The sequence below is a fragment of the Candida margitis genome (assembly GCF_024628925.1).
Source record: "Candida margitis strain CBS 14175 chromosome Unknown scaffold28, whole genome shotgun sequence".
NCBI classification, from domain to species: Eukaryota; Fungi; Ascomycota; class Pichiomycetes; order Serinales; family Debaryomycetaceae; genus Lodderomyces; species Lodderomyces margitis.
Genome location: NW_026261882.1, coordinates 114677 through 141480, shown reverse-complemented (window position 1 = coordinate 141480; position 26804 = coordinate 114677). Strand labels below are relative to the sequence as shown.

The window sequence follows — 26804 nt, the reverse complement described above, 5'->3', positions numbered from 1 at the left end:
GTAGATGCCATACGGGACGAGCCTTCTGTTGATTCCACAGAGTTTAATGATGTTGATGACGAGTCTAGGTCTAATATCTGTGGGATTGTTTTAGGCATTATTTGATAGAGCTTTTACTGGAATGAGGGAGGTTTGAGGACGCACATATTGCAAAGAGAAAAACTTAATACTTTTGCCCTCCTTTAGCACCATTTGCAAGACAATTACAATGACAGTTGACGACCATGACGTTGCTGGCTTTCAGGGATTGATGAGATCACTAAACTTGGACTCTGACCAATTTAAGGAATACGATCCGTCCAATTTCCGGACGTACAATTTCCAACAACTTCTGAATTTAAAACTTGAAATTGAATCTCAATTGAAGATATTATTCGATTTGCTACTGCAAAAGTATGGGGCTAATATGGAAACAAGCTTAGTCACTACAGACGGGTTTCCTAGAAGCGATATTGATGTTGTTACAATTCGATTAATCCGAGTGCAAATCATTCGATTGAAGAATGACTATAAAGAGTTGCTAAAGGTGTTAGATTCAAAAATGGAAGAGGAATTTGCAAAGAGGAAAGCAGAAGTGGGTGATAATCATGATCAAGATCAATCAAGGCTGAGTCAGTCAAAGCCAATGATTCCTTTCGCTCAAGTAAAGGAAATCATTCCTGGTGGCCCTGCCGAGACTGCAGGCTTAAGAGAAGGTGATTTGATTGTGATTTTTGATAACGATATTCATGCATTGAACCATAATAAATTATCCAAATTGGTTGAAAGAGTAAGAGCTAAACCTGGTGAGAAGTTGCAGTTATCTATCAAGCGTAGTGGTGAGACCTTGAATCTAATTCTTGACACCAGTGCGACATGGGATGGTAAAGGTATTGGATGTCGTATAGTACCTTTGTAATATTTATTTAAAGGAACTGGACCGATTTCTATGGTACTTGAAAAGACTGGATGTAGCTAAGTTTGACATAGGGAAGTGTCGTGATCTTGTCTTAGGAGTTTAATCTCATTGATTATCGGCCTTCCTCCATTTGACCGATGTTGCATCCTAAAAAAATGCCCGGATCACTGACTTCAGGTGTGTCCGCCAAGAGTGACATGGCTGTAATAGCCTTCCTTTAACGGAGCAGCTAATAATTGGGGGAGTTTCTTTTATATTTGAACTGAAACAAAGGGTCACAACAAGTTCGGCCAGGTAGAAACATAACTTAGTTGTATCTAACTCTTGGAATTGGAGAGAAAACGCCGTAGTCAATCTATTGAATGTCGTTCTGTGGCTGTATAGTATTCTATCTATTGACCTGTGTTCAACTGTTTAACGATAATTTCAACAGCCTAAAGCTAGCTCTCAGATGCTTTCGATCTCAGAGAGAGTCTTCTTGTTGTACTTGAATAGATCCAAAGCATGACATCTTTGTTTGTAATGCCTTGTTTCCTCCAAATCGGTGAAGCAGCTCTTTTCCAATTAACCACCGTGCAACGTGCTTGTAAAAGTCAAGACATCTCCACTTTCAACAACATAATCATCCATACCTTCCAACTCCCAGTCAGTGTCATTAATTAGCACTAAAATCCCAGGCCGTACACTATCGTCCTCGATAAAAACAGGTATATCTTTTGGGTCTGTGATGATGTTGTCACAAATATATTTAATAGCATCCTTCATAGTAGCCTCGCCTTCATCGAATGGGAGTACAGCTTTATGTTCTCTGACAGATGAGGATATAACATCGAGTCCTCCAAGGAACTCCACTTTGATTTTGATAGCCATTTCTGTATTGCTACTTTAAGCTGTCGGTGTGTAGCTGTTTCGTGATTACGATGGTGGTATGAAAATTTTGAATGTACCGTATGTCGCAACTTTTTACACGACACAGAGACTCGTTATTTTTTTCCTTTCTTCTGTCCGCTCGACACGAGAATGTTGAATATGTGTCTACTTTTTGAAAAATTGGCTTTCAACGAACGTGTTCTGAAACCATACTCAAACCATGTTGTCTTTCATCTATATATCGTTTGCATTCTTTTTACTGGCCATTGCCAATGCATCTACGGTAACAAGCAAAGACTTTGCTTTGGTCATGTACGATCCGGCATTGATTCCTTTAAACGACTCAACTGCGTCGCTATCCCCTGAAATTGATCAATTTTTGACATTTTTAAACACACATTACGATACTACACTTAGTCCTTATAGTGATAATGAAGTACTGTTGTTTTATGATGATTATCCTAGATTCGATCATTTAGTTTTACTTCCCTCGCTGAAGAAAGCCATTGGTGCCAAATCTGGTTTGAATCAACATCAATTGTTGAAATTCATTAACGAAGGAGGCAACATTTTAGCTGTTGGTGGATCTGATGCTGCATTGCCTGAGGGGATAAGAACTTTCTTGAACGAATTGGGAATTTATCCTGCTCCTAAGGGATATAAATATATCGATCATTTCAATTCCAAGAATGAAGTCGTTGAATTGAAAGATGAAAATTTGATTAGCAATAATAGAATATTGGAGAAACTAAACACTGTTGAATACACCAATGGAAATGCTGCGTTGATTTCAAATAATGAATTGATTCAACCTATACTCAAATCGTCAAAGACTGGTTACACCAACAAAGTAGGCCAAGTAATGAGTGATGAATTTACCTGGACTTTTGGGGAACAAGGATTCTTAGCTGTTGGTTTCCAGGCATTGAACAATGCTAGATTGGTTTGGATAGGATCGCTTGATTTGTTAGCTGATGAATCTTTGTACAAGTGGAGTTTCCAAGACACGGGTGTTCTCAAATTACAATTTGCTCAACATATTAAAGCTAATGAGCCAGAAAATTTGAACCCACATTTGTACAGAATCAAAGATCAGGCCATCTACACAATTGGAATTTCAGAATACAAGGACGGTAAATGGGTTCCCTTTGAGGTTAAAAACGAAGATGAACAATTACAGTTATCGTTCAAGATGTTAGACCCGTACCAAAGATTGAACTTGAGTCCGTTAGGTCCTGTCAGTTCCACGGAAAACAGTGATGAATTGGACGCTTACGCATATTTTGTCAACTTTACCGTGCCTGACCATCATGGTATGTTTACATTTGAGTTGGACTATAAACGTAATGGATTGAGCTACATCTTGGACAAGAAGGTTGTCACTGTTAGGCACTTAGCCAATGATGAGTTCAAAAGATCATGGGATTTATCAAACTCGTGGCTATACATTGCAAGCACTGTATTGGTTATTCTTGCATGGTTCAGTTTTGTTGTTTCGTACTTGTACATTGGCAAACCCAACCATGCAAAGAAAAACATCTAAAGAATATACTGTTTTATTTTATAGACTGGAAGTAGAATTTTTTAATCAAATTAAATGATTAAACAAAACTGTAATAAATAGTTAGTAAAAATGACATTCCGGAATCTCAATTCGTCTGCATCTCATCTCGTTGAAAAAAATCAGATCTGTTTATTTCTACTATCTTTTTAAACAACTATCGTCAACGTGTAAACTCAGTTGTCCCTATCAAATTGTTCATCATAAAAACAATGGGATGTAAATGCATTTCCAAAAGGGAATATCACATACCATTTATGAGGCCATAATGTTTCATGTAAGGCTTAAAAAGAAAAAGAAAAATGAATAGAAAAAAATTTTTAAAGTTATTTATAGTTGAGGCTGTTTACAGTTCTGTTGAAGACGAAGAAGAAAAAAAAAGTTAAGTTCCCAGATTCGTAGATACATAGACCACCCACTGATAGTATAGCGACAACATCGCCCCTCCTCCTCCTCCCTCCTCCCTTACTATAAGCCGACTTTCACTCAATGTTTCATCTAGCGTCATCTTTATACACTCAATACACCAAACGAGAGCAATATAATGTCCTTATCCTTGGGTTAGACAATGCCGGGAAAACGTCGTTTCTCGAGCACATAAAACTACTATACCCGTCAGCCACTGCATCCTCCTCCGAAAAGAAATCGCACAGTTTAACTGCTAATATGAATAACGGTAGCAGTGGAGACTCCAATGATAATAACAGCACTGAGGGAGGCGCTCAGCGATCAACAACGTCGATCTTAAAGTCAAAACGAATCTTGCCGACAGTGGGCCAGAATACTACCACAATTAAGTTCGAAGCTTCCGATAAACTGTCACCTTTTGCATCGCAGTTTAAAAATATCAATTTAAAATTTTGGGATCTAGGGGGGCAAAGATCGTTGCGAAACATGTGGTCGAGATATTTTAAGCAATGTCATGGCATAATATTCATTATTGACTCCACTGATACTGAACGATTTCAAGAATGTTATGAAACTTTAATTGAAATAGCCCATGATGATAGTTGGCTTTTAGGGGGAGAAAATGACAGTGGAGAATCCAATCTCGATCAGGAACAAAGTATAGGATTGGACGGCACTGTGAATGTTCCTATTCTAATGCTTGCAAATAAGCAAGATTTGCCTCAAGCTGTTGATTTGGTGAGTTTGAAGACGGGTGTGTTTATTAAATTGGTGAGCGAGTTGGAAGCCACTGATTCGAAACTATTGCCTGTTAGTGTGTTGGAAAACCAAGGGTTGAAGGAAAGTTTGGAGTGGCTAGTAACCCGCTTGATATACAACAAAAGTAACAAGGTTCCCCAATATAGCTAATAGACTATGTCACCATTGAAATCCTAATTCCTTGGTGTGTTGTTGGATTTGTCCCATATAAAAGCTTTACAAAGCCCAAAACGGTGCGCAATTGCAAAGTGGTCCCCGGAACGGTCAAAACCAATTTATTCAGGTTTCTAACCGCCATTTTGAGAGTGACTAAACAGGTTAAGTGTTTTTAGCCGATGATATGGTTCTCATTGTACATGGAGGCTGGCTTGTCGCCTGCGATTTTGGAGTGATATTTGTACAATATTGACCATTTGTGAAAGTTACTGTTGACTTTTTCGAGGCATGCAGGAAGAGTTTGTTGGGGTGAGAATTGTCGATCTTGTATCTAGGTTAGCACCACAGTAACCAACTTATCTAGTACTAATTCAATCCCACATATATCTTAATAATGTCACCAGATGTGGCACTAGAGCTCAATTCTCTCTATATCAGTAGGTAATGGATACATCATCCACCATAGGCTATGTTACGTTCAGAGATGAGAAAACATGGAGATATGCACAAGTTTAGGAGTGATACAGCCAATGGCAAGGCGAGTATTGTTGTATTTTGCATCTGGGAATAGCGGAGGTTAATTTAGGTTCACTGCAGTTGGAACCAACAAGTGAATGGAGCAAAAGCTGGATATATTGCACTTGCCTTGAGCCGCACAAGATGAGAATAGAAGTCTGACAAACTATGACGTAAATAATTCTATTAGATTGTTCTTTCGATCACAAAACTGACATCAATATTTTGGCCTTCCACTACAACTTTGACGGATTACAGCCAGGGGTTCATCCAAGCAACTAGTGACTGTTTTGTAAACCACATAAATAGATATTTGGCTACCGTGGTAAACAATTTACTGGTTAGTATCATTGCAAAAGCCATAAATAATGGAAATCTCTTTGCGGATGTGAATTGCGGGGTCGTAAGCATTCAGGAAGTGAAAAAATGTTAAATACTTTTACAATATAGCCATCATCATGGAAATTCCGTAAATAGTATATTGATCCTCCGAAATGTTAAGGTGACAGACCACATAATTTGCGCCTCACGATGTTTTTGGGCTACATTTTTTGTGTGTTAAAGTTCCACAACTTCCAATCACCCCATAAGCTCTATGAAGCAAGGAAAAAACACCTTACAATCTTATCAACTCTTCTCCTCAGACCAAGGCAGCGACTTCTTTACATTGCACTTGTGTTCCACAGTATATATATTTCTCGATTCTCGATTGCCAGAGATTAAAAGACAATGCGCGTAGTAATTGTTTTGTGGCGTTTAGCAAACAAACGTTAAAAAGTCAGAAAAGTATTTGGAACGACGTCACACTTGCACGACTGAGCTATAGAACACGTTCTTAAAGAGGCCACCAAGTGATTCAAGAACTCATATCAATTCAACCGGACTTGGTAAAAAAAAAAGGAGGTGCAAGAATGGTTACTTTTTTATTCCTGGAAACTGATTTTTTTTTCCCTCTGGCCAGAGTTTGATTGAAGAGAGAATCACATGTGGAGATGTTTCTAAAGCATATTAGTACGAAAGTGTTTGCTCGTGGCTCAACTTGTATATGTGTTGCTATATATATATATATATATACCTCTTTTACACCCTGAAGAAGTTTAAGGTGTTTGTTTATATGGAATTTCAATTGTAGAAGATGAAATTGAAAAAGTGATGACTAAAGGATAATCCTCACTTTTGTGTAAAGATAAAATACAAAGTTGTTGGAGTTTGGAATTGGGACAAGCATAATAATTTTTATTCTTTTCATTTTCTTTTTTAGATTGCTATATTTTATTTTACTACTCTTATAACTCTACTTTACTCTACTCTCCATCCCCTCTCTATTGTTTGAAAAATAAGCCACACATTAAACACAAGCATTATTTCACTACTACAACTATAAAAGAATCATCAATTGCTCTTCCAATTGCTATTTCCAACTTGCTTTTTTCCCAATTGCATTTTTAAACTTCACATTTTACCCACTCTTCAGTAGCATAGAAGAGACTATACGCTAATCACATAACCAATTTAAAACAAAACATACTCAATTTCAGCCAATTGTGTTTCACACCTCTGTTGTCAGGAAAAATCAAGGTTACACATATCATTGCATTAAACAGAATTGAAACATGAGTTCGGAAGGTAAATTCTTCAGTAAATTGAAAAAGACATTCAAAGGGGACAAAAGTAACGAATCTTCGCCCAATTCGTCACCAAAGGCCTCCAAGTCGTCATCGAAAAAAGAAACTAATCCAAAGAAGGAAAAATTACTTCAAGAAGCACGTAAAGAAGGAGAAAAGGTATTTCATCATAAGCACGGGGGCTCTACTGCTGCAGCAGGCAGTGGAGTTGCAGCAACCGGTGCTGGTACTGGTGCTGGTACTGGTGCTAGTACCAGTGCCAATGTAACAAAGGCTGGACACAAAGAGCATGATAACATCCTCAAAGAAGCCAGGGAAGCTGGAGAAAAGTTATTTCATCACCACACTAAAGAAGGTAATACTGGTGTCTATGCCGGTGGTACTGCTCCTGCGGCTGCAGCTGCCGAAGGAGTTGGTGGCTACGGTGCATCCGGTCATAACAGAGCTCCTAGTTCTGGTTATGAATATAGTACAGATGCCAGTGATGTTGTTACCAGCTCATCAAAGGGTCGCTTAGTTTCGTCACCACCAAGGCGTTCGAGAGAGCCAATTAAGTATGAAGTTCCTGGAGACTTCAGTAACCAAAAGAATCCTACTGATCCAACCGTGGTTGGAGGTGAAGGTTCAGCCAGTGAATCAAACCCTGCCGTTGTCACTAATTCGGATCCAAATTATAGCGACGACGCTAAGCCAGCAAAAGGACACGGAAAATTCTTTGATCCAAAAGATACTCAAGGTGGAGTTCTTGGTGCTGCTACCGCGTCGGAAGATTCTGCTCATGCTTATAACAAGGGCGACTTCAAACAATCGCACCAAGAGGCCACAAAAGCTAATTATGTTGATACTGACAATTTGAAAACCAAGCCCTCTGTCTATGAACAAGAGGACAAAGCAAATGAAGCCTTGGAGGAGATCAAACAGAATGCCTACCGTGAGGGCAATCTACAAGGAAGAAAAGATACACAAGAGGATCCTTCAATCTTGGGTTCCAGACAAGTTGGAGGAAGTGGAACTACAACCGATGAGCAAAACCCTGACAAAGAAGCAATCCATGAGGAGAATAAATCTGCTTACAATAAGGATGGTGTTGCAGGCATCTTAGGGAAGGAGGAGGGTGGATTGCCATCCAAATCAAACAAGCAGCAAGAGTCTCACCCGGGCACTGTTCAAGATGGTGATGTCATTCTCGGTGGTGCAGGTGTTGCTACAGCAAAACAAGACAACTACGACCCAGTCGACACCGAAAGAAGAATTTCTGATCTCGATAAACAAATCAATCAAACTGATAGCAAAATCGAGCGCTTGAAGAATGATCCTAGCAATGCATCTACCTTTGCTGTTCGTGATGAGCCAATAAAGACACCTAGGTTGGCCGACGTTCACGATGAATATGACCATTCCGATGGTCATGATGAATTTGCAGATGCACAGACCGACCCCAATGCCAATGACAATGCAAAACCTGGCCCCGGCGTGCTTGCTGGTGCGGGTGGAGCTTTGGCTGCAGCTGCTGGCTATTTGGGTTACGGTGCTAACAAGGATCAAGATAAATTAAACCAAGAAGTACCACCGAAAGAAAAGCAAGAAACCTTGGACGCTTCCTATGCTGCTGGCCAACAACAATTTGAAAACGAGAAAGCAGGCGGAGTTGCTAAGGATTCCACTGGTGATGGCCAAGAAGGTCTTGTTGGAAGAGCTGCGGGATTCTTGGGTTTTGGCTCTAGCAAAGATCAAGAGAAGTCGACTTCAGACGTCTCTCCTAGTCAGAAACAAGAAACTCTCGACGCCACCTATGCTGCTGGGCAACAAAAGTTTGAGGATGACAGAGCAGGAGCCACCACTAGAGGAGCTACTCACGAGAACCAGGAGGGTTTTGTTGAAAGAGCAGAAGAGGCCATTGGAGGAGCCGCTGCCGCCGCTGCTGGTTACTTGGGCTTTGGCGGTCATAATGCCAGGGAAGGTCACCAACAACTACTCAGAGAAGCTTACGATGCTGGAAAGAGGAAGGGAGAGAACGAACTTGCCGGAACTTCACCCTCTAGAGGGGCAACTGGCCAAAACCAAGAGGGGTTCGTCGAAAGAGCAGAAGGCGCGATTGGTGGAGCTGCCGCTGCTGCTGCTGGTTATTTGGGATTTGGCCCTCGTGATCCTGAACAAGAACGTCAACAAATCCTCAAAGAGGCTTATGATGCTGGAAAAAAGAAAGGTGATCAAGAGGTCTATTATGCAAATACGCCTACATCAGGTCAGCTCTTGGAAGATACCAAAAAGCGTATTGGTGAGGTTACCGCTGTCACTGCTGGTGCCCTTGGCTTGGGCGATTCACAACAACCTGGAGAGTCAACAACCGAGCAAACTGGCAAAAACAAGGACGTGGCTAGAGACGAAGAGCACAGAAGTACAAGTGCTATCCCTGGTGACAACAAAGTAGACAGAAAAGACAAGGGTTCTACAAGCACTTCTCAATCCTCAAATCAAGGATATTTAGGATCTGCAGGAGCTGCTGTAGCCGGTGCTGGTGCTGCTGTTACCGGAGCACTCGGCTTAGGTAACAATGGCAACAAGCGCGCGGATGTCGATGACTCATTGATTCAAGATGCAGAGAAAGCAGACCCCTCCATTGAAAAATTGCCACCCCATAAGGTAAATAAGAAAGAGCTTGAAAGGGAAGAAACACTTTCACCTGATGCTGACAACTATGAGAAGGAGGTTGTAGGTCTGAATAAAGAATCCGTTGAGGATAAGCAACTCAAGGCTGCTGAAAATGACGTCAGCCAGTGGAATAAGCAACATGGATTTAAGGATCCAAAAGACTCTTTGATAAAAGAGGCCGAAGAAGCTGATCCATCAATAGAGAGGTTGCCAGCTCATAAGCTTGACAAGGAAAAACTTAAGGAAGAAAAGACACTCTCCGCTGATGCAGACCCCGTGGAAAAAGAAATTGTTGAAGATAACCAGTTCAAGGAAATTGAGGAAGATGTTGCCACTTACAACAAAAAGCATGGATTCACCAATGCCAAATCTTCTTTGATTGAAGTTGCAGAAAATTCAGATCCAACTATTGAGAAAATGCCAGCTCACAAAGGTCAATCAGTCGACAAAGAATTAGCAGGCAATGCAAACGAATCCTCGGGAAATGATGTACAAAACTTGCCAAGCAATTATCCTGCTGTGACGACCGATGAGATCAAGAATTCTGCTGGTGCTGGAGGTATCAAAACCAGTGACTCTGCAAGTAAAAAGTCTCTCGACACAAGTAAGAGCAGCAAGAAGGATGACGACAGTAAGAGCCGTGATACCACTGCAAAAGATAGTGACCATAGCAAAAGCGCTGTAGCTGGTGCTGGTGCTGCTGGCGCTGCTGGCGCTGCTGCCGAAGCTGCTGCCTCTAAATCCACCTCAAATAAATCAGCTGACACCTCAAAAACGCAAAAGTTGGATGAAGCTTTGAAAAAGTCCCTTTATGATGAAGGGTATTCGAAGGGAAAATCTGATGTCGGACGGTCTTCTAACAAGGGGGGTGTCTTAGGTGCCACTTCTGGACAATCTACTGGCTCATCAAACACAAACAAGTTGGATGATTCCTTGAAGAAGGCTCTTTACGACGAAGGGTACAGAAGAGGAAAGTCTAATACTACTGACCCACCATCTCACAAAAGAAATATCTCGGGTGCTTCCTACAATACCACTCAACCGCTCGATCACTCAGTTGACGGTTCAAACTCCAAGACAAATGCAGCTACACCACCAGTTGGTAGTGCTGCTGGTGCTGCTGTGTATGACGCAAACCAGCTGTTGGACGATAGCTTGAGAAAGCAATTGTACGCACATGGCTATAAATCAGGTGCTACTCAATCTCAAGTGATTGACCCCGCTTTGAAGAAAGAGTTGTACCAACATGGATATTCAGCTGGCCAAAATGAGCATCAACCATCTTCTGCAGCCTATGGAGCCCCTACTAGTGGTGTAAAAGATACCGACTCCAAATTGGACTCTAGGCTCAAGCAAGATTTGTATGAGCATGGATATGCCAGAGGCAGCACTGAAAAGAAAGCTGAGAAGGACAATAACATCCATAACCGATCATATGGTACATCAAACAGAGAGGCTGCCATTGTTGGTGGTGCTGGAGCTGGAGCTTTGGGAGGCGCAGCTTTGGGATCATCACATGAAAAGTATTTACATACGCCACTTGACAATAAATCCGAATTGGTGGATGAAAATACAGCACACAAGGAAAGACAAGACAATGCGAACAATTTAGTTGTTGAAGTTGTTGGAATTGAGGATAAGGAGGAGGCTTTGAAAACTGCGAGAAATGCGTCAAAGAAATTAGATCAAAAAGGTGTTGACTTGACCTCAGGCAAATTAGTTATTGACGCAAACAACAAGGAGATTTATAAGGAGGATTATGTTACTGAGAAGGAAGCACCTGCTGGAAGTTCTGTGCCAAACGTTGTTGGACAATCTAGAGCCGAGGGCTATACGCAAGGCGCTCTGGGTGCTCTGGGTGCTCTGGGCGCTCTGGGCAGTCGTGGATTGGATACTTCTTATGAAGGTGATGGCGCAGGTCAGCAAACCAATATTTATGCCGGTCAAGATACTAGAGCTGCTGCTCCTCAAGTTGTGGGACAATCCAGAGCTGAAGGATATACTCAAGGTACTCGCGATGTTGATACTTCTTACAGAGGAGATGGTGCTGGCAAGAGAACTGATGTTGTTCCGGAAGGCGATAGAAATGATGCAATTGCATCAATTTTAGCACTTGACAGAGAAGCAGCTCCTGGTGTGACATATGGTGATGGAAGCGCACCACCGGAACTCAAACAAGGAGAATGTCCTTTCTTTAGTTCCATAGGTCAACCTACACCTGGTGCAGCTGATGAATACCACAAACAAGGAGTTCCAGATCACGGTGCTCACGCAGACGTCATTCGTGAAGCTTATGCTGCAGGTCATCAATACGGTCAACAAGCAAGTAGCTCATATAGTCAGAGTTCTCGTGGACCACATGCAGTTGATACTTCGTATGAAGGTGAAGGTGTTGGTGCCAAGACTTGCCCTTTTGCTGGTGCTAAGGATCAAGGTGCAACAGGCGCTTCAGGCTACTATCAAGACAGTCATGGAGCATCTGCCACACGTGGACTTGACACGTCTTACGAAGGTGAAGGTGTTGGTGCCAAGACTTGCCCTTTTGCTGGTGCTAAGGATCAAGGTGCAACAGGCGCTTCAGGCTACTATCAAGACAGTCATGGAGCATCTGCCACACGTGGACTTGACACGTCTTACGAAGGCGCTGGTGCAGGTGCCAAGACTTGTCCATACCAGGGAGCCCCATCTCAGGGCCAACAATCCGATCAATCTGAGTTAGCAAAACAGAGGTTACATGAAGCCGCAAGACAAAATGCTGGATTGACAGCTACTACTGCAGGTGCAGGTGCTGCCGCTGGCTCTGCCGCAGGTAGAGGACATCACACTCAGGATAAGTCAACATCAAACACTGCTACTGATGATGATGAAATATTTGTTAATGTCAAGGGTACCAAGGACAACACAATTGCCACTAAGATTGCCAGAACTGCTGTTGCAAGATTACAAAAGACACATGCGTCTGTCATTTCAAAAGTTAAAGAATTGCAAGTTGATGCTCACTCTGGTATCGTTAGAGATGAAAATGGCGATGAAATTGCCCATTTTGCAGATTTGGCTGTTGATGCTAAACATCCTGGAAGTTCGGATCATCATGGAGGTGCATCGAAGAATACAACTGATGCTGTTGGTACTGGTGGAATAGCTGCAGCTGCAGCTAATACTGCTTCTTCAAAGCATCCTCACTTGACTGAGCCAACTCATCATACAAGCGCCAATGCAGGACAACAGTTTGGTTCTGGCTCTTCATCTAAGCCTGAACCACCATATCCTCAAGGAGTACCAGCTACAAAGGAAGCAAACACTGCATCTCAATATTCAAGTTCTGGTTATGACAGAACTAGATCGGATGAACGTAACGCCAAGTCATCCTCTGGAGCTGAATCAAGTGGTTTGCCAAGTTACTCAAATTATGATGATCGTGGTGGAATCGGTTCTGGAAATTCTGCATCAGCTGGAAACTACCAACATGGTAATAAGAAACAATCCATTGAATCACAAGGAGGATTATCCGGTTTATCATCAAGCATTATTGGTGCTTCTGGTGCTGCTGGTGCTTTAGAATCATTAGGTGTTGCAAATCAAAGTGGTCGTGGTGATGTTAACACAAGCTACGGAGAAGACAACTACACTGACAAGTCTCATTCTGACTCCAACCCATCATCAACACATTTACTGGGGTCCAATGCGTACCCAAAGTCAGCTGTTAATGCGTACTCATCATCTTCTGAGAATACCAGTTTTGATAAAAATGTTAATGATGCTCTGTATGCTAGTGGCGGACAATCTTCGAGATATGCTGATCACCAAACATCATCAGCTCCATTAGCAACCACTTCTTCTTCCATTTCAAAACCAACGTCAAATTATATTCATGAATCAGGTTTAGATACGAAATCTACATCTGGTATTAATACCACATCTGCGGGCGAAACAGGTGTTGGTAGATCAACCACTGGTGGGGATTCTTCTTCTTCTGCTGCTGCTGCTGGTTATGGTGAATATAACAAGGTGCCAAGAGGTTTGCATGAAGATGCTGGAACTACAACTGAATCAGATGTCGGATCATCGTCACATGGATTGACTTCAAATGCTGCGGAAGTTGATTCTGAAGTGACTAATGCAAATACGTCATTTAGTATGCCAGGTGGATGGAATTGAGGTGAGAGCTTAACTGCAGGTTAATCTTTTTTCTATTATTATTATTATTATCAGTTTGAGTTTCTATTGTATTGTCTTTTAATTGAAAGAAATATTGTTATTTGTTAAACGCTACGTCTATATCTGATTTGTCTTGAAATAAAAAAGATATCAAATATTACCATTAAACAGTATCAAACTATCTATTCAACTTTCTCCTCCTCTCAATTGTATAATCTTCGATCTAATTCTCGCAAAACATTAGCAACCGATTGAACTTCAACTTGCATCCCTCTTGTAGTCAATTTACCAACCAAGGTACTGAAATCAACACTATTGAATTTCTTGTGACGCGACAAGGTCTTGTATGCATCAGCACAAGGAATAAACATACCACCACCAGTGGAGGCGTTAGTAGCATCGTTGTTGGTGTCATTGTTGGATGCACTACTTCCGGGAGTTGTTGGCAAAAGTGCCGGAAATCCATTTAAGCCACCTCCAGGACTTGCAACAACATTGTTTGAGCTATTGGAAGCGATTAATGGAGGAGGAATAGGGCTTGGTGCATTGTTGTGATTGTTGTTGCTGGTGCCGTTGCTTCTGCTGTTGCTGTTGTTGGCACCACTTGCGCCAGGAGTATTGGGTCCGAAATTCAACAGTAGGGTAGATTTGGAGTTGGATCTTGATAAATTGGGTCGTATTGAAGAATCATTGTTTTTGGAAGCAACAGTGGTGCAGAAAAGCGTCGACAAGGGATCCATTTGGCATTGTTGACAAGTACCGGGGTTTCCTGTGCATCCGCCACCAGCAGCACCACCATCTTCATTTGAGTTGACAACTTCTTCTGCTATCTGTTGTTGTTGCTGTTGCTTTCCTTGTGACGATTCCAGTGAAGAAGAAGCTTGATTTGCTCGTGTTATTACTGTTGGCACTGCACCTGGTGTTAAATTAGTTATATCGCGAATCTCAACTGATGGACCTGGGTGCATTACCGGAAGAGCCATCTTGGTATTGCTGTTATTACTAGTCAAATTGAATTTCAATGGTGGTAGAGTATTATGATCGGCGTTTTGTTCACCAGCAGCATGGGTTTGCTGCTGGTCTTCTTCTTCTTCTTCCTCTTCAAGAATAATATTATCGGGCCCATTCAATGATGCATTAAGCCTGGCTGCTTCTTTAGCAGCTTCGCGACAAACACATGGTGTATCGTCTGAACAAAATCCACAATTCTCCATTGGCAGATCTTCGTTGAAATCAGACGTGTCAATCTTGTCAGCTGATTTCGACCGTTGTTGATGCTGAGTGTGGTTGTGTTTAGTTACCGATACAACAGTTGTATTTGTAGCCTGTTGTTCTTGTTTACGTAATTTGTTCAAATTTGGCATTGGTTTAGCCTTTGTAGCAAATTGTCTTGTAAAATCAATTTCTTCAACATCATCTATACTTTGAGTTTTTCTTTTCCGACGAAGTGATACTGCTGGTTGAGGTTTGATTGAATTCAACTGGTTCTCCAATTCGCGGTCAGCTTCAGTCTTGCGAGGCTCTTTCAATCCAACGGATTCACAAAGACATTCATCTTTTATACAGACACCACAATCAAATTCGGATGAATCAACTACACCATTATTGCTGTGACTGTGACCCTTAGAATTTGACAATGTTGGAAAGAGTTTGTCAGGGGTATTGTTATGGGACACGGGTGTTAATGTATGTTGAGTGCTGTTGCTATTACTACTGTTGTTGCGACTGATTAAACCGTGGGAGTGGTAGTTGTTTCTTAAAGTATTATTAGGAGGCAGATCAGCGGAAGGTGCGGGTGAAATTTGTTGTAATGAGTACGACGAGCCAGTTGGTGAAACGTTATTCAGTGGCGATATATGTTGACCATTGTTTAAACCAGTATAATATTGGGCCTGTGCCTGTAGTTGTTGCTGTGGTTGTGCAGGTTGAAGTGAAAGCTGTGAATATGACGATGATGATGTATTACTTGAATGACGTTTAGAAGGTAGCTGTTGCTGTGGTTGTTGTTGAGGAAGAGGAGCAGTGTTTTGCTGTTGTTGTTGTTGTTGTTGTATTTGATTTGGTGGTAACTGCAGTCTCATTTCTTCTTGTGAAGCTCTAAACATGGCCATTTCTTGTCGTATTTGGTCCATACTCTTGCTTAAGAAGTTGTTTTCTGCCTTCAACTTATTTATCGTGTTAATCAACGCCATTTCCTTTATATCTTTTTCCTTTTCAACCTCCATTAGTTTCTCTTCCAACTCTTGAACTCGAGTAGCCCTTCTTTCTCTAAATGCCCTTTGTGCTGCTCTGTTTTGTGCCTTGCGTTTAGATGCTGGGGTATCAACACTAGGTTTTCTACCTGGTTTAGGTCTTGGTGGAAGAACCCATTCTTTAGATGTCATAATCAGTGTAACATTCTTGGTGGTTAAAGTTCTATTGGCTGTGTTATTAGGCGGTGATGCTGCTGTATTGTTGTTGTTGTTGTGGAGGGTATCGGGACTGGCAACACTTCTAGGTGTTGAGCCTGCTGAAGCTGAAGATGGAGGAGAGCCAGCAATAGCAATCGGCGACTGAGCTACCGACAGTTGGCGAGGTGCAATACTGGGACCCTTTGCAGTCATGGGTAAACCAGTATGTTGGTGTATCTATATCGTTGTTGGTTCTCTCTGATTTGGAGACCTTTATATATATATATATATATATATATATTTTTCCCCCAGCGTTTTGGAAGTTTGTATGTCGTTCGTTTTAGCTTTTGTGGTGGAAAAAAGACGAGTGTCTGAACTTGAACGGGTGGTTGTTTGTATGTTACTCTCTCCAATGATAGTGCTATCTTTTGCTTTTCAGGGTTCAGCAAATTAAAGCAAGAAAGAGAGTGAAAATATGTTTGATTATATAAAAAAATTTGAAAAAAAGGAAGAAGAATGGGTACTGTGAAAAGTAAAAAAAAAAAATTAAAAATTAAATTTGAGGGTGGAAAAAGAAGAAAAAGAAACTAATTACGTAATATATTATGTAATTAATTTCAATTGATGGAAAAGATAAAAAACTGGAAAACTAAGCAGACAGCAATAGACAATAGACAATAGAATTAGTATTAAAAATAAGAAATAACACACACAAAACATAATATTAAAGAAATATAGTAATAGAATATATTATATTATATTTTAACAACATTACTATGATTGGCTGAAATTTAAACCCACACACTCTTATATAAAGTGATATATATAGATATATATATATATAGCTTAGATTTTTTTTTAACAGACAACAGTTATATATGCCCAATTCTATTGTTATTAGACTGAAACAAACAAACAAGGAGAAGAAGAAAAGAGTAACCCCTCTCTCTTTCTTTTACCTTTCTAACCATTACTATATCTATATATATATATGTATTTGTATATCCTCATTGTCTTTTTAGTCTTTGTTTGTTGAAATGATTGGTTAATCAGTAACTTTATAACCTCTCCTCTTTCCCCTTTTTTCCTTCGTCACCTTTTTCTAAAACTATGATAACAATGAAGAAACAAATTTGACACCTGGGATCATGATATATCTCTACCTAATTACTGTAGGTCTAATAGGTCTATCTTTTTGATGTTAAAGTTACAGCAACAGCAAAAACATCAATTCTTCATCTCTTTTCAACAAATTTTACGAACCAAGTCATAAGATTGAGATTGAGATTGAGGCTCTTCATACATTGTTAGTCTCTATAGTTTCCATCTAAACCAGGGAGGTGGGAGAGTATATTATATGTGTGTGTGTGTGTGTAAAGTTTTTCTTTTGCAAAATCCGAGTCCGGCCTCTGTTTTTTTCTCAAGACACAAAATCAAGCAGAGAGAAGAAAAAGTAAGAAATGAAAACATCTTACGCTTATTTTCTTTTATCAAAAGCGGTAAATTTTGATATCACTCAATCAATCAATTAACCAAATTTCACAAAAGAAAAAGAGAGGGAGAAACGGCATCTAATTGGATCTAATTTTGGCAGCTTTCGTAATCTTAAGGAGAAAACACGTCCTTTATTATTATTATTATTATTATTATTAAAGATACATGTATATGTCTACGTTTTTCCTGTAAAGCGCAATTTACTTCATTGATATATCAACTACTACTACTACTACTACTTATTATTATTATCATTTCACCGTTTATATACATATATATTTAGAGTTACAGGAATTTTCTCTTTTTACTTTCCACCAGCGGCATTTGCAGCAGCTGTTGCTGCTGCTTGCTTTTGTTTCTCAGCTTCTTCAGCTGCTCTTTGCTGTTGTACTTTGGCAATTTCTTCAGGATTTGGTCCACCTTCAGTAATCAACTTGTTCAATGTCATTTTACCAAATTCATCCTTCAATTTCTGCTCTTCTTCTAAAAACTTGGCAGCATTTTCTTGTAAATACTTTTGGAAATGTTGATATTGTAATTGACCATGTTCTCTAATTATATCCAATGGCATCTTGGGTTCTTGAACTGGCATTCCCAACATCTTGGCCAAGAAGTTGGCGGCATTTGGCTTATCCGTTGGGTGATCCTTACTCCATTGTTGTCTTAATTTGGCTTCACGTTGAGTAAACTCATCAACTATATTTTTCTTATCATTGAAAGAATTAAGAATTGGACGCACGTCTTTAACTGGTTGCGTAGCCAAATATTCTAAAAATGGAATTAATCGAATCAAATAATCATCAGGCTTACCATTCCATTTATTGACAACTATAGCATTTTCTGGTTGCAAAGAAGCACAATCAGGGTCAACTTCAACCATGACTGTTTTGCCCAAATCTCTATTCAATAATGAAAGATCCTTGATTAATTTTCCATCCTTGTAACGACATCCTTCTCTAAATAATGCATATGAGATATAAGCATGGTAAGGGTCTAATTTACCCACTGCCTTTTCGGAAAACATTTGCGAATTGGTGCAAAACAAGACAATTTCATAATACTGGGACAAATAACCTAAAAAGTAATCAAGTCCTGGTCTTTTGGCAGTTCTCCATCCATGCTTAGTATCCCAGTCAGAATGGATTAACAAATCATCCAAGGTTAACACCAAGGTCAATGGACGACGATATTGTTCTGGAGCTGGTGGTGGCAACAAGTTTTCAAATGCTGGTTCTGAAAAAAACGTAAATAACGATGCCAATCTTTTACTCATTCTTTCGTACATCAAGCTTGGAGTGTATCCATTGTCAATTCCTTTACCATCCATTTCTTCTTGTTCCTTTTCCGAATCCCAGTCTCTACTCATGTATCCTAATCCAAGGACACCTCCAACCAAGGTAGACAAGTAAAACATATTGGCATATCTCTCACGTTTCAAATCTTTCGAAGTTTGTGCTCTTCTTCTTTTACGTCTCGATGATGATTTCTTGGAATCGTCACTAGCTCCTTCTTCGTCTTCAAATTCTTGTTCTTGTTCTTCAGTGACTTTATTACTACTACTAGTACTCTTGCTTTGTGGTTTACCTTCGGTTTCCTTTTTAGATTCAAGATCCTCGAACCCAGCTCTAGCTAGCATATCGTCATTTAAAATTGATTGTGGCTCATCCTTCTTTTTCTTGTCGGTGGCTGATTTATCATCTTTAGTTGAATAAAACTTTATTGATTGGAAATAAGATGGATGATGATGTAATCTTGGTAGAAGTGCTGCTCCTTGTGGGGATGAGACTAATGATGGTCTAGTCGACCTCATTGTTGAGTTTATCAACAGCCTAGCGGATGTCCTGAGCATAATGTTGCTACTTGGTTGTATAGTATGGTCTTAATAACCAAAAAAGAATAGAGTAGAAATGAAAAAAAAAAAATTGAAAATGCTATTGCAACTGAAAGTGACCCTTTCTGAAAAAATATTTCACATCGAAGATTTTTTTTTGTTGTTTTCCACTTTATTTGATTTCTATAGGTATGCGCTACCTGAAATCGTGGATCAATGATTGAGTTATTTTTTTTTATTTAGGATTAGGCTGTAGATGAGCAAGATATATACAGTTAGACTGAGCGGACTCTACTACAAACAATGTTTCATACCATCAAGAGGCAGTTCACGGTAATACGCAACCCAGTAGTAACGCGTCTCCTACACCGCACCAACACCAACACCAATTTGACATCCACATTAGCCTACACTACCGCCCGCAACTTGTCGTTTAAAATCCCCAATGTATTCAAGGCAGTTCAACAAGCCAATAAAATCGACGAAAGATTCGACGAATTAGGCAAATCACCCACTGAAAATAAAGTCCAACAAGTAATTGATGCAGTTAAAGATACACCCGAACTACTATTCCAATTGAATTTTTTCTTTTACGAATGTAAAAAATTGGGCATAACGCATGATAATGTTGGTCAACGTAAACGTCATTGGAAATACTGGCCCCTGATGATTTTGAAATTGATTCCGTTGAATTCAGCATTATGGGATACCTGTTATCTGTTGGATAAAGCACAACATCAACATAGATTGACTCCCTTTAAAATTAATGATATTGGATTATTAGATCCCAAGAATTTCCCCCCTGATTTTATTCAGCAGTTGGCTACTGGTAAATACAATGGAATTGATTTTAGAAATGTAATCATTTTTGCATTTTCAAGACCTAAATTTACAAATACCACCACTACCGATGCTACGACAAATAATCATAAACCACGGTCTAACTAAATAAAAGCACAAATTTCTCCACAACCTTTGGATAACATACATGGTTCTGTACCCTAAAGAATGAATCTGTATCATCTCTTTACCTATAAATTCCTCTAGTGTAAAAAGAAACACCCGCTGTTCTTTTCTTTTTCTTTTTTATAAGCCTAAATCCAGCATCTTCATTTGCTAAATCATCCCAGTTTGTGCTTTACGGCTTTGGGATTTTCAATGATTTTGAAATATTGGCACATCCTTGTAATACAAACCCAAAAGCTAATAAATGAAATTCATAAGGAGTATTGGCAAATACTACGCCTAAAGGCAAATTCTTATGGATCCAATCTTTATAAACCAAAAATGCCATTAATCCAACCCAAATTAAGTTACTAGGTATTGGCAACCCTTCAAAATATTGTGATTTCCCAGTCTTGTCCTTGGGGATATTGTTGACCGAGATATTAAATCTGGCTAATCTAGTTAATCCACACAAGACCCAAAAGGTCAACAACAACACATCGATAGTTGACTGGAACCCAATAGCAAAGGCAATTGTTGCTGGTGAAACTCCAAAACTGACTAAATCGGCCAATGAATCCAATTCTTGTCCCATTAAAGACGATTTGTTTCTCAATCTAGCAACCCTTCCATCGAAAAAATCGAAAAATAACCCCAAGACAATAAAGAAATGAGCTCTTTGGACATAAGTGGAATTGCCAGTCAATGAATATCTTAAACAAGATATTATAGCGTAAAACCCACTGAAACCATTTAATAAAGTGATAAAATCAGCCATATGTAAGTTTCTTAATAAACTGAAATGTCTATTGTCATTAATAAACTTCAAGTATTCAGTTTGTTCTGGTTTAGGAATATCTTCTTTTGAAGAAAGGGAAAATAGTGATGACGATCTTCTCAATGGTGGGTTTGGTGGTGTTGATGATGAGGATGCGTCATTGGCATCGTAGTCTGAATCGGAAACTGCAGATGACGAGGAATCAATGTTGTGATGTTGTTGATATCCTGTAGATGATGACATTTTTTTTTTTATTTTCAACTCGATGCAATATATTATTATCTCCTAGTTAAATTGAGGTATACTGAGCTTTCTCTTCAATCAATTGAGGTGTAGTGGTATTAGATCAAGTATGTGTTCAATTGATGAGATAAATTGTTGAAAGATGTGTAAATGTAGTTAGAATACTAAAGTTGCTACTGGTTGTTTTGGCTTTTTGAAGTTTTTTTTGTTGTTTGAATTGATGACTGGTAAATTTTATAATTTTTGTGAAATCCTTTGATTTATGTCATTTATTTCTACTTACCTTTTACGTCATTGATTTAACATAAGGCTGTGTGTGTCGTAAATTCTTTTACATCCATGCACATATATATAAATGTAATGTCGGTAATTTATCACATGCAGTCATACTCAATTTCATTTTAATTTACCACACACCCCTTCTTCTTATTCTTTGTTCTACAGATGACTTCTTTGTTATTACAGCAACACCAAATGTTCAATAGATGATATGCTTTTCGTTGATTGCTAATGACGAAGTGTTTCCTTTGCTGTTTTTTTGTGTCTTGGGGTTGTAATAATACACGTGACTTGTCCTTCTTTTTTTGGTTTAACCATTAAAGCCATACAATTAAGTTACAGACTTCACAAGTGATTTGCTACCTCTCTTTATTTACAATACCAGAAGTATGTCTATGGCCATAGTTGTCGCTATAACTTTGCGTTGAGTTTGGAAACTCTTCTCCATGAAATATCTACACCTCGCACTTCCTCTCTATTAAAACGCGGAGTTTTTGTTTTTATTTTGTTTTGAAATTTTTTGATGCGTGTTTTGATTTACAACACACAACACAACATACCATATTAATTGCATAAATTCAGCAACCCAGCTTGCACCACATTCAAAACTCAAGTATAGGTGGAAATACTATCTCCATTCAACATAATCCATCACATCTCCGAAGACTATACTCAGTAGAGAATAAGCAGATTATTACCACTGCCCATACACTGTCCATACACTATCCCATTTAAACACATTCACGGTATATATATATGTTGTAACAACAATGGTGGTGGGTGAATCGCGTACAGAGCTATTGCAGTGGATTAACAGCATGCTTGATTTAAACTACACCAAAATAGAACAATGCGGTACAGGAGCCGCATTTTGTCAATTGATGGATTCAATAGTTGGTGGTGTTGCTTTAAATAAAGTAAAATTTAGTGCCAAAACTGAATACGATTATCGTCATAATTGGAAGATATTACAACTGGAATTTAATAAACACCGGATTACCAAGAATATTGATGTTGAACGATTAATAAAGTGTCGTTTACAAGATAATTTGGAATTATTACAATGGTTTAAACGATATTGGAATGAAAATGCCGATGTAAGCAACAACTACGATGCATTGAGCAAAAGGAAAGCCAATCCTAGTCCCTACCATACATTGAATCTGATCCCCACTAATAGCAGTCCATCTTTAAGGAGGCTGCAACTGAATTCAGGTCTACCAGGATCAAACAATGCCACAATTAGAACCAAACGCCAAATTAGTCAAAGTCCGCAGATAAACCAAAATCACAATGGTGGGTATAGTGGTGATAACGACATGCAATCTAGTGACCAAATTGCTTTGGATACAAATATGCAGGGCCATTCTCCTCATGATGTTTTATCTTCAAATTACACCAGTAGTAATATGTCAACTAGAGTGAGGCCAAGAAAATCGCTCACGCCAACCACATCAAGAATTTCCACCCCTATTCAACAGCAAATAAGAAAAACTTCAGATAGACTGGTTAGAAGAATGCCATCCAGGCATAACACTGTAGGAGGGACTGTTGCTACTGGCAGTAATGGTGATACTTTGACCAATGGTAAATTGAGGCAATCAGGAGCAGGACAACCGCCGGCAATGGGGTTTAATTCGAGTATGAGTGGAAACACCTCCTCCTCGTTTCAAACATTGACCTCAGCAGCAGTACCAGCAGGAGGAGGGGAAGTATTAGCATATACGTCAGATGAGCATCATCATGCTCTAGCTAATAACACAAGTGGTGATAATGGCTACCACATTTCAAATGAAGAAGTTGAAGCAATACTCCAGAAGAATAGTGAACTAGAAATACAAGTTAATGAGTCTAAACTTAATTGTGATACTTTACAAGTGGAAAGAAACTTTTATTTCAATAAATGTCGCGATATTGAGATATTGATTCAAAATATTCAAAGTAATGAAAGTTTAATACCAGAATTGGATGTATTGACCTTGTTAAGGAAAATTGAAGATACCTTGTATGCTACTCAAGAGGGGTTTAGCTCAGAGGCTCATATGCTAGATAGTGAGTTTTGAACAGAATTGGATGGAGGGATTGGTGAAGGAGATGGCTAGTAGTGTCCTGGGCCATTGTGCAGGGGAGGAGGGGTGAGGAGGTGGTGATTAGGATTAATCGTATATATATATATTATAAAAGTTGTTAGTAAACCTCAAATGTAGGTTTAATTTATCTGTTGAAACATTTCCCTGTGTATGGGGTTCTAAAAAGTAGCTTGAGTTAATTATAAATTCCGTAGTACAAAATTAAAAATTAAATATATGTTTTTTTTTCTTATTCTTCTTATTCTTCTTATTCTTCTTCTATTTTTAAAATGTTTTTTTTTTATTTTTTTTTTCTTTCAGTTAATCATCGTAAAAGACAAAAGAAACAAAAAAAAAAAAAAAAAAAAAAAAAAAGGAAAGGGAAATATGCGTGCGGTTAATTTTGTTTTTTTTATTTTTATTTTTATTTTTTGTCTTGTCAGTTTGTATATGTCTCAGACAGACACTAAAAGGAACATCCACGCATTATAACCCAATAAACAAAATGAAACACCAAACAAATAAACAACAATTCTCTTTCTTTACAGACATCTACAATGCTTGTAGAGCTATTGCTATCAAAGACTAACTACACTTTGAATGCCTCCAATTGAAATGAGCTGATCTTATCCATCTACTTTTTTTGATTCTTTCTTTTTTTTGCCACCATAGTTGTATAGCCTCGTTTTGACGAATATTCACCTCACATTCAAGCAAATATCAGTCAATAGAGTAACTGTAACTCTAGCTCTAAATAGAGTAGTTCAGTGGTTGACGCATTTTTTTTGGTTATATATAAAACAAAAGACATGAAAGGGTGTGAGGGGTATATTGTATTCCACGATCAAGTTATTGGTGGGATTAAAAAAAAAAAATAAAAATAAATAAATAAATAAATAAATAAATAAAAAAATAAAAAAAGGCTAAAAATTTCAACGGTGACACAATAATCTGTCTCTGATAGGTAGCGCAACTGCCATCTTAAAATGATTTTGCATTACAAATTGGTCTCCTTTCAATCAAAAACCCCTTGCTGGCTATGAGGGAAGGTGCATTAAGCAATATGTCTAAAATAGCCAACTGTGAGCACATACTAACAACAAAGTTATTCTTCTTCAGTGGTTTGTCTTTTCTTGCAAGTTAAATAACTCAGAAGATTTAGCAAAGACAGAGAAATTAAAAAAATAAATTGAAATAAAACTTAAATAAAAAATTAAAAATAAAAAATAAAAAATCGCTCAGAAAAAAAAAATAAAAAATAAAAAATTTAAAAAAAAATTTCCATAAACCATCAAAATATATATCGCCTTGTTAATGGTAACTTCCATTTGCTCATTCTTTTCAACCCAAAACCAACTTTTTTTACAATAACATAGCACTGTCTTTCTTGGTCAAGTAATACAGGTACAATTTCCGAATAGAGCTACGCCGAAAGAGACTGAGAGACAAAGAAAGTGCAAATGACAACAAGTACCCATCAATTTGATTACAATCGAAGAAATTCTAATTCCGCTCCATATTCAATACCCATAAAACAGCAGCAGCATCAACAACAACAGGAACAACATTATCCTCATTATAACAATAATAACCAATATCTTCAACATCTGACGAAACAGGCTTCCACAATGCAACTGCAGTCCTATCCAGAACATTATAGTAACCAACACCCACATTCATTCCCTACTTTACATACTGCACAGCTGGGTCCTTCCTTGCATGCTCCTCAACAATATACGACCTCAATGAATCAACACGATAATAAGCCTTCAGTACAAATTGTACACAACTATGCTGGAAACACACAACAACATCAACATCAACAACAACAATCATATAATTTTCACCCCCAACAACAGCAGGTAGAATCTCAACAAATACAACAACCACCCCATCAGGAGCAGCAGCAGCAACACTCACAGCAAACTCGACTCTCTCCACCACAGATCCAACAACAAGAGTCCCAACAAGAGCCACAACAAGGACCCCANAACAACAACAACAACAACAACAACAACAACAACAACAACAACAACAACAACAACAACAACAACAACAACAACAACACCCACAGCAATATCCAGAAGATCTGACAGCTATAGCGTCTCCTCCACTAAATGTACAAGCACAACAAAAACTATCTCGGGAGTTTGTTGTACGTCGAACCAGCGAAGGAGAGACGGGTCGCGTCAAGGAAGAATTAAGATGTGAAGCCTGTGGTAAAGGATATAAACATATATCCTCACTAGCTAAGCATTTGTGGGAACATACACCCGAATGGAACGTTACTAAAAAATTATTGATTTCCAAACATCAACAAGTACAATTATTAGAAGCTGCCAGTATCCTATTGGGGATGAATCATGACTTGGATGGGAATGGTCGAGGATATAATGGAATAGGTGGAGCCAGTATTCATGGAGGACCACCAGGATCGTTGAAATATCTTCATAAACGAGATGCATCTGACCGATTGGCTAATTTGCCCTCGCCATTCTCACCAACAAGTGAACATGGCAATAATAATGGGGTAGCACTGACTCAATCAAGTAATGGAGGTGAGGTTGATGATTTCAATAAACTGCTGGCAACTATAGCATCGATGTCAGGAACTGCAATTCATTCAGATTCGGATAATCAAAGTGAACCAGAAACAGATGACAAGTCAAATAAAAACAACAGCAGCATTAGCAACAGTCATCAATACCAAAACCCAGAAGCCTATAGTAATCAAAACAATTACCAATTCAAGCCTCATCAATCATATATCATGTCTCAATATCCAGTACGAAACGAAATCAAGCAACCAACGCCATTATCACCACCGGTACAAACTCAATCTTCGTCATCAACGTCACCACCTACAACTACTCTCAATGGGGACAACAGGAATCATTATTATGTAACAAACCAATGAAGAAGAAAAATGAACAGCTATAAAGCTTTTCACTATCGTTATCGGCAACGCTTTTGAAGCCTTTATTTTTTTTTTTTTGGCTGATACCGGTGTAAATTACTTTTTGATATTTATTGGAGGAACTTCGATGTACATGTTACTTGTCCGTGCAAAACATTTAGAAAGAAATTAATGGAATAGATGGAAAATGACAATAAGGGGATTGGAATTAGTTGATTCAATGACTAGATTTTGGCGTGTGCTTTCGTCATTCAC

General features: G+C 38.9%; 10 protein-coding genes and 1 pseudogene across 11 annotated transcripts; 7 read left to right on the top strand and 4 right to left on the bottom strand. All coding sequences in view use genetic code 12, as the record gives it.

Annotated features, from left to right (window-relative positions):
• Positions 1 to 208: 208 nt before the first annotated feature.
• CANMA_004280 (uncharacterized protein) lies at positions 209 to 898 on the top strand (the record flags this gene model as incomplete). Its single annotated transcript, XM_051816540.1, has 1 exon — positions 209 to 898. One exon carries the CDS (start codon positions 209 to 211, stop codon positions 896 to 898), a length of 690 nt encoding a protein of 229 aa, XP_051670175.1.
• A 564-nt stretch (positions 899 to 1462) lies between these two features.
• Positions 1463 to 1768, bottom strand: CANMA_004279 (ubiquitin-related modifier; the record flags this gene model as incomplete). The annotated part of the gene is made up of 1 exon (XM_051816539.1): positions 1463 to 1768. One exon carries the CDS (start codon positions 1766 to 1768, stop codon positions 1463 to 1465), a length of 306 nt encoding a protein of 101 aa, XP_051670174.1.
• A 220-nt stretch (positions 1769 to 1988) lies between these two features.
• Positions 1989 to 3311, top strand: WBP1 (dolichyl-diphosphooligosaccharide-protein glycotransferase; the record flags this gene model as incomplete). Its single annotated transcript, XM_051816538.1, has 1 exon — positions 1989 to 3311. The coding sequence occupies one exon, from the start codon at positions 1989 to 1991 to the stop codon at positions 3309 to 3311; it is 1323 nt and encodes a 440-aa protein (XP_051670173.1).
• A 507-nt stretch (positions 3312 to 3818) lies between these two features.
• On the top strand, positions 3819 to 4646 carry ARL3 (Arf family GTPase; the record flags this gene model as incomplete). Its single annotated transcript, XM_051816537.1, has 1 exon — positions 3819 to 4646. The coding sequence occupies one exon, from the start codon at positions 3819 to 3821 to the stop codon at positions 4644 to 4646; it is 828 nt and encodes a 275-aa protein (XP_051670172.1).
• Positions 4647 to 6781: 2135 nt separating this feature from the next.
• CANMA_004276 (uncharacterized protein) lies at positions 6782 to 13603 on the top strand (the record flags this gene model as incomplete). The annotated part of the gene is made up of 1 exon (XM_051816536.1): positions 6782 to 13603. The coding sequence occupies one exon, from the start codon at positions 6782 to 6784 to the stop codon at positions 13601 to 13603; it is 6822 nt and encodes a 2273-aa protein (XP_051670171.1).
• Positions 13604 to 13806: 203 nt separating this feature from the next.
• Positions 13807 to 16206, bottom strand: CANMA_004275 (annotated as a pseudogene). Its single transcript has one exon. A coding segment is annotated over exon 1 (2400 nt).
• Positions 16207 to 17791: 1585 nt separating this feature from the next.
• On the bottom strand, positions 17792 to 19336 carry TIM50 (protein translocase subunit; the record flags this gene model as incomplete). Its single annotated transcript, XM_051816535.1, has 1 exon — positions 17792 to 19336. One exon carries the CDS (start codon positions 19334 to 19336, stop codon positions 17792 to 17794), a length of 1545 nt encoding a protein of 514 aa, XP_051670170.1.
• A 285-nt stretch (positions 19337 to 19621) lies between these two features.
• On the top strand, positions 19622 to 20266 carry FGR39 (Fgr39p; the record flags this gene model as incomplete). The annotated part of the gene is made up of 1 exon (XM_051816533.1): positions 19622 to 20266. One exon carries the CDS (start codon positions 19622 to 19624, stop codon positions 20264 to 20266), a length of 645 nt encoding a protein of 214 aa, XP_051670169.1.
• Positions 20267 to 20456: 190 nt separating this feature from the next.
• Positions 20457 to 21284, bottom strand: CHO1 (CDP-diacylglycerol-serine O-phosphatidyltransferase; the record flags this gene model as incomplete). The annotated part of the gene is made up of 1 exon (XM_051816532.1): positions 20457 to 21284. One exon carries the CDS (start codon positions 21282 to 21284, stop codon positions 20457 to 20459), a length of 828 nt encoding a protein of 275 aa, XP_051670168.1.
• A 1097-nt stretch (positions 21285 to 22381) lies between these two features.
• Positions 22382 to 23626, top strand: CANMA_004271 (microtubule-binding protein; the record flags this gene model as incomplete). The annotated part of the gene is made up of 1 exon (XM_051816531.1): positions 22382 to 23626. One exon carries the CDS (start codon positions 22382 to 22384, stop codon positions 23624 to 23626), a length of 1245 nt encoding a protein of 414 aa, XP_051670167.1.
• A 1466-nt stretch (positions 23627 to 25092) lies between these two features.
• Positions 25093 to 26549, top strand: CANMA_004270 (uncharacterized protein; the record flags this gene model as incomplete). The annotated part of the gene is made up of 2 exons (XM_051816530.1): positions 25093 to 25339; positions 25492 to 26549. 2 exons carry the CDS (start codon positions 25093 to 25095, stop codon positions 26547 to 26549), a joined length of 1305 nt encoding a protein of 434 aa, XP_051670166.1.
• Between the last annotated feature and the right edge of the window lie 255 nt (positions 26550 to 26804).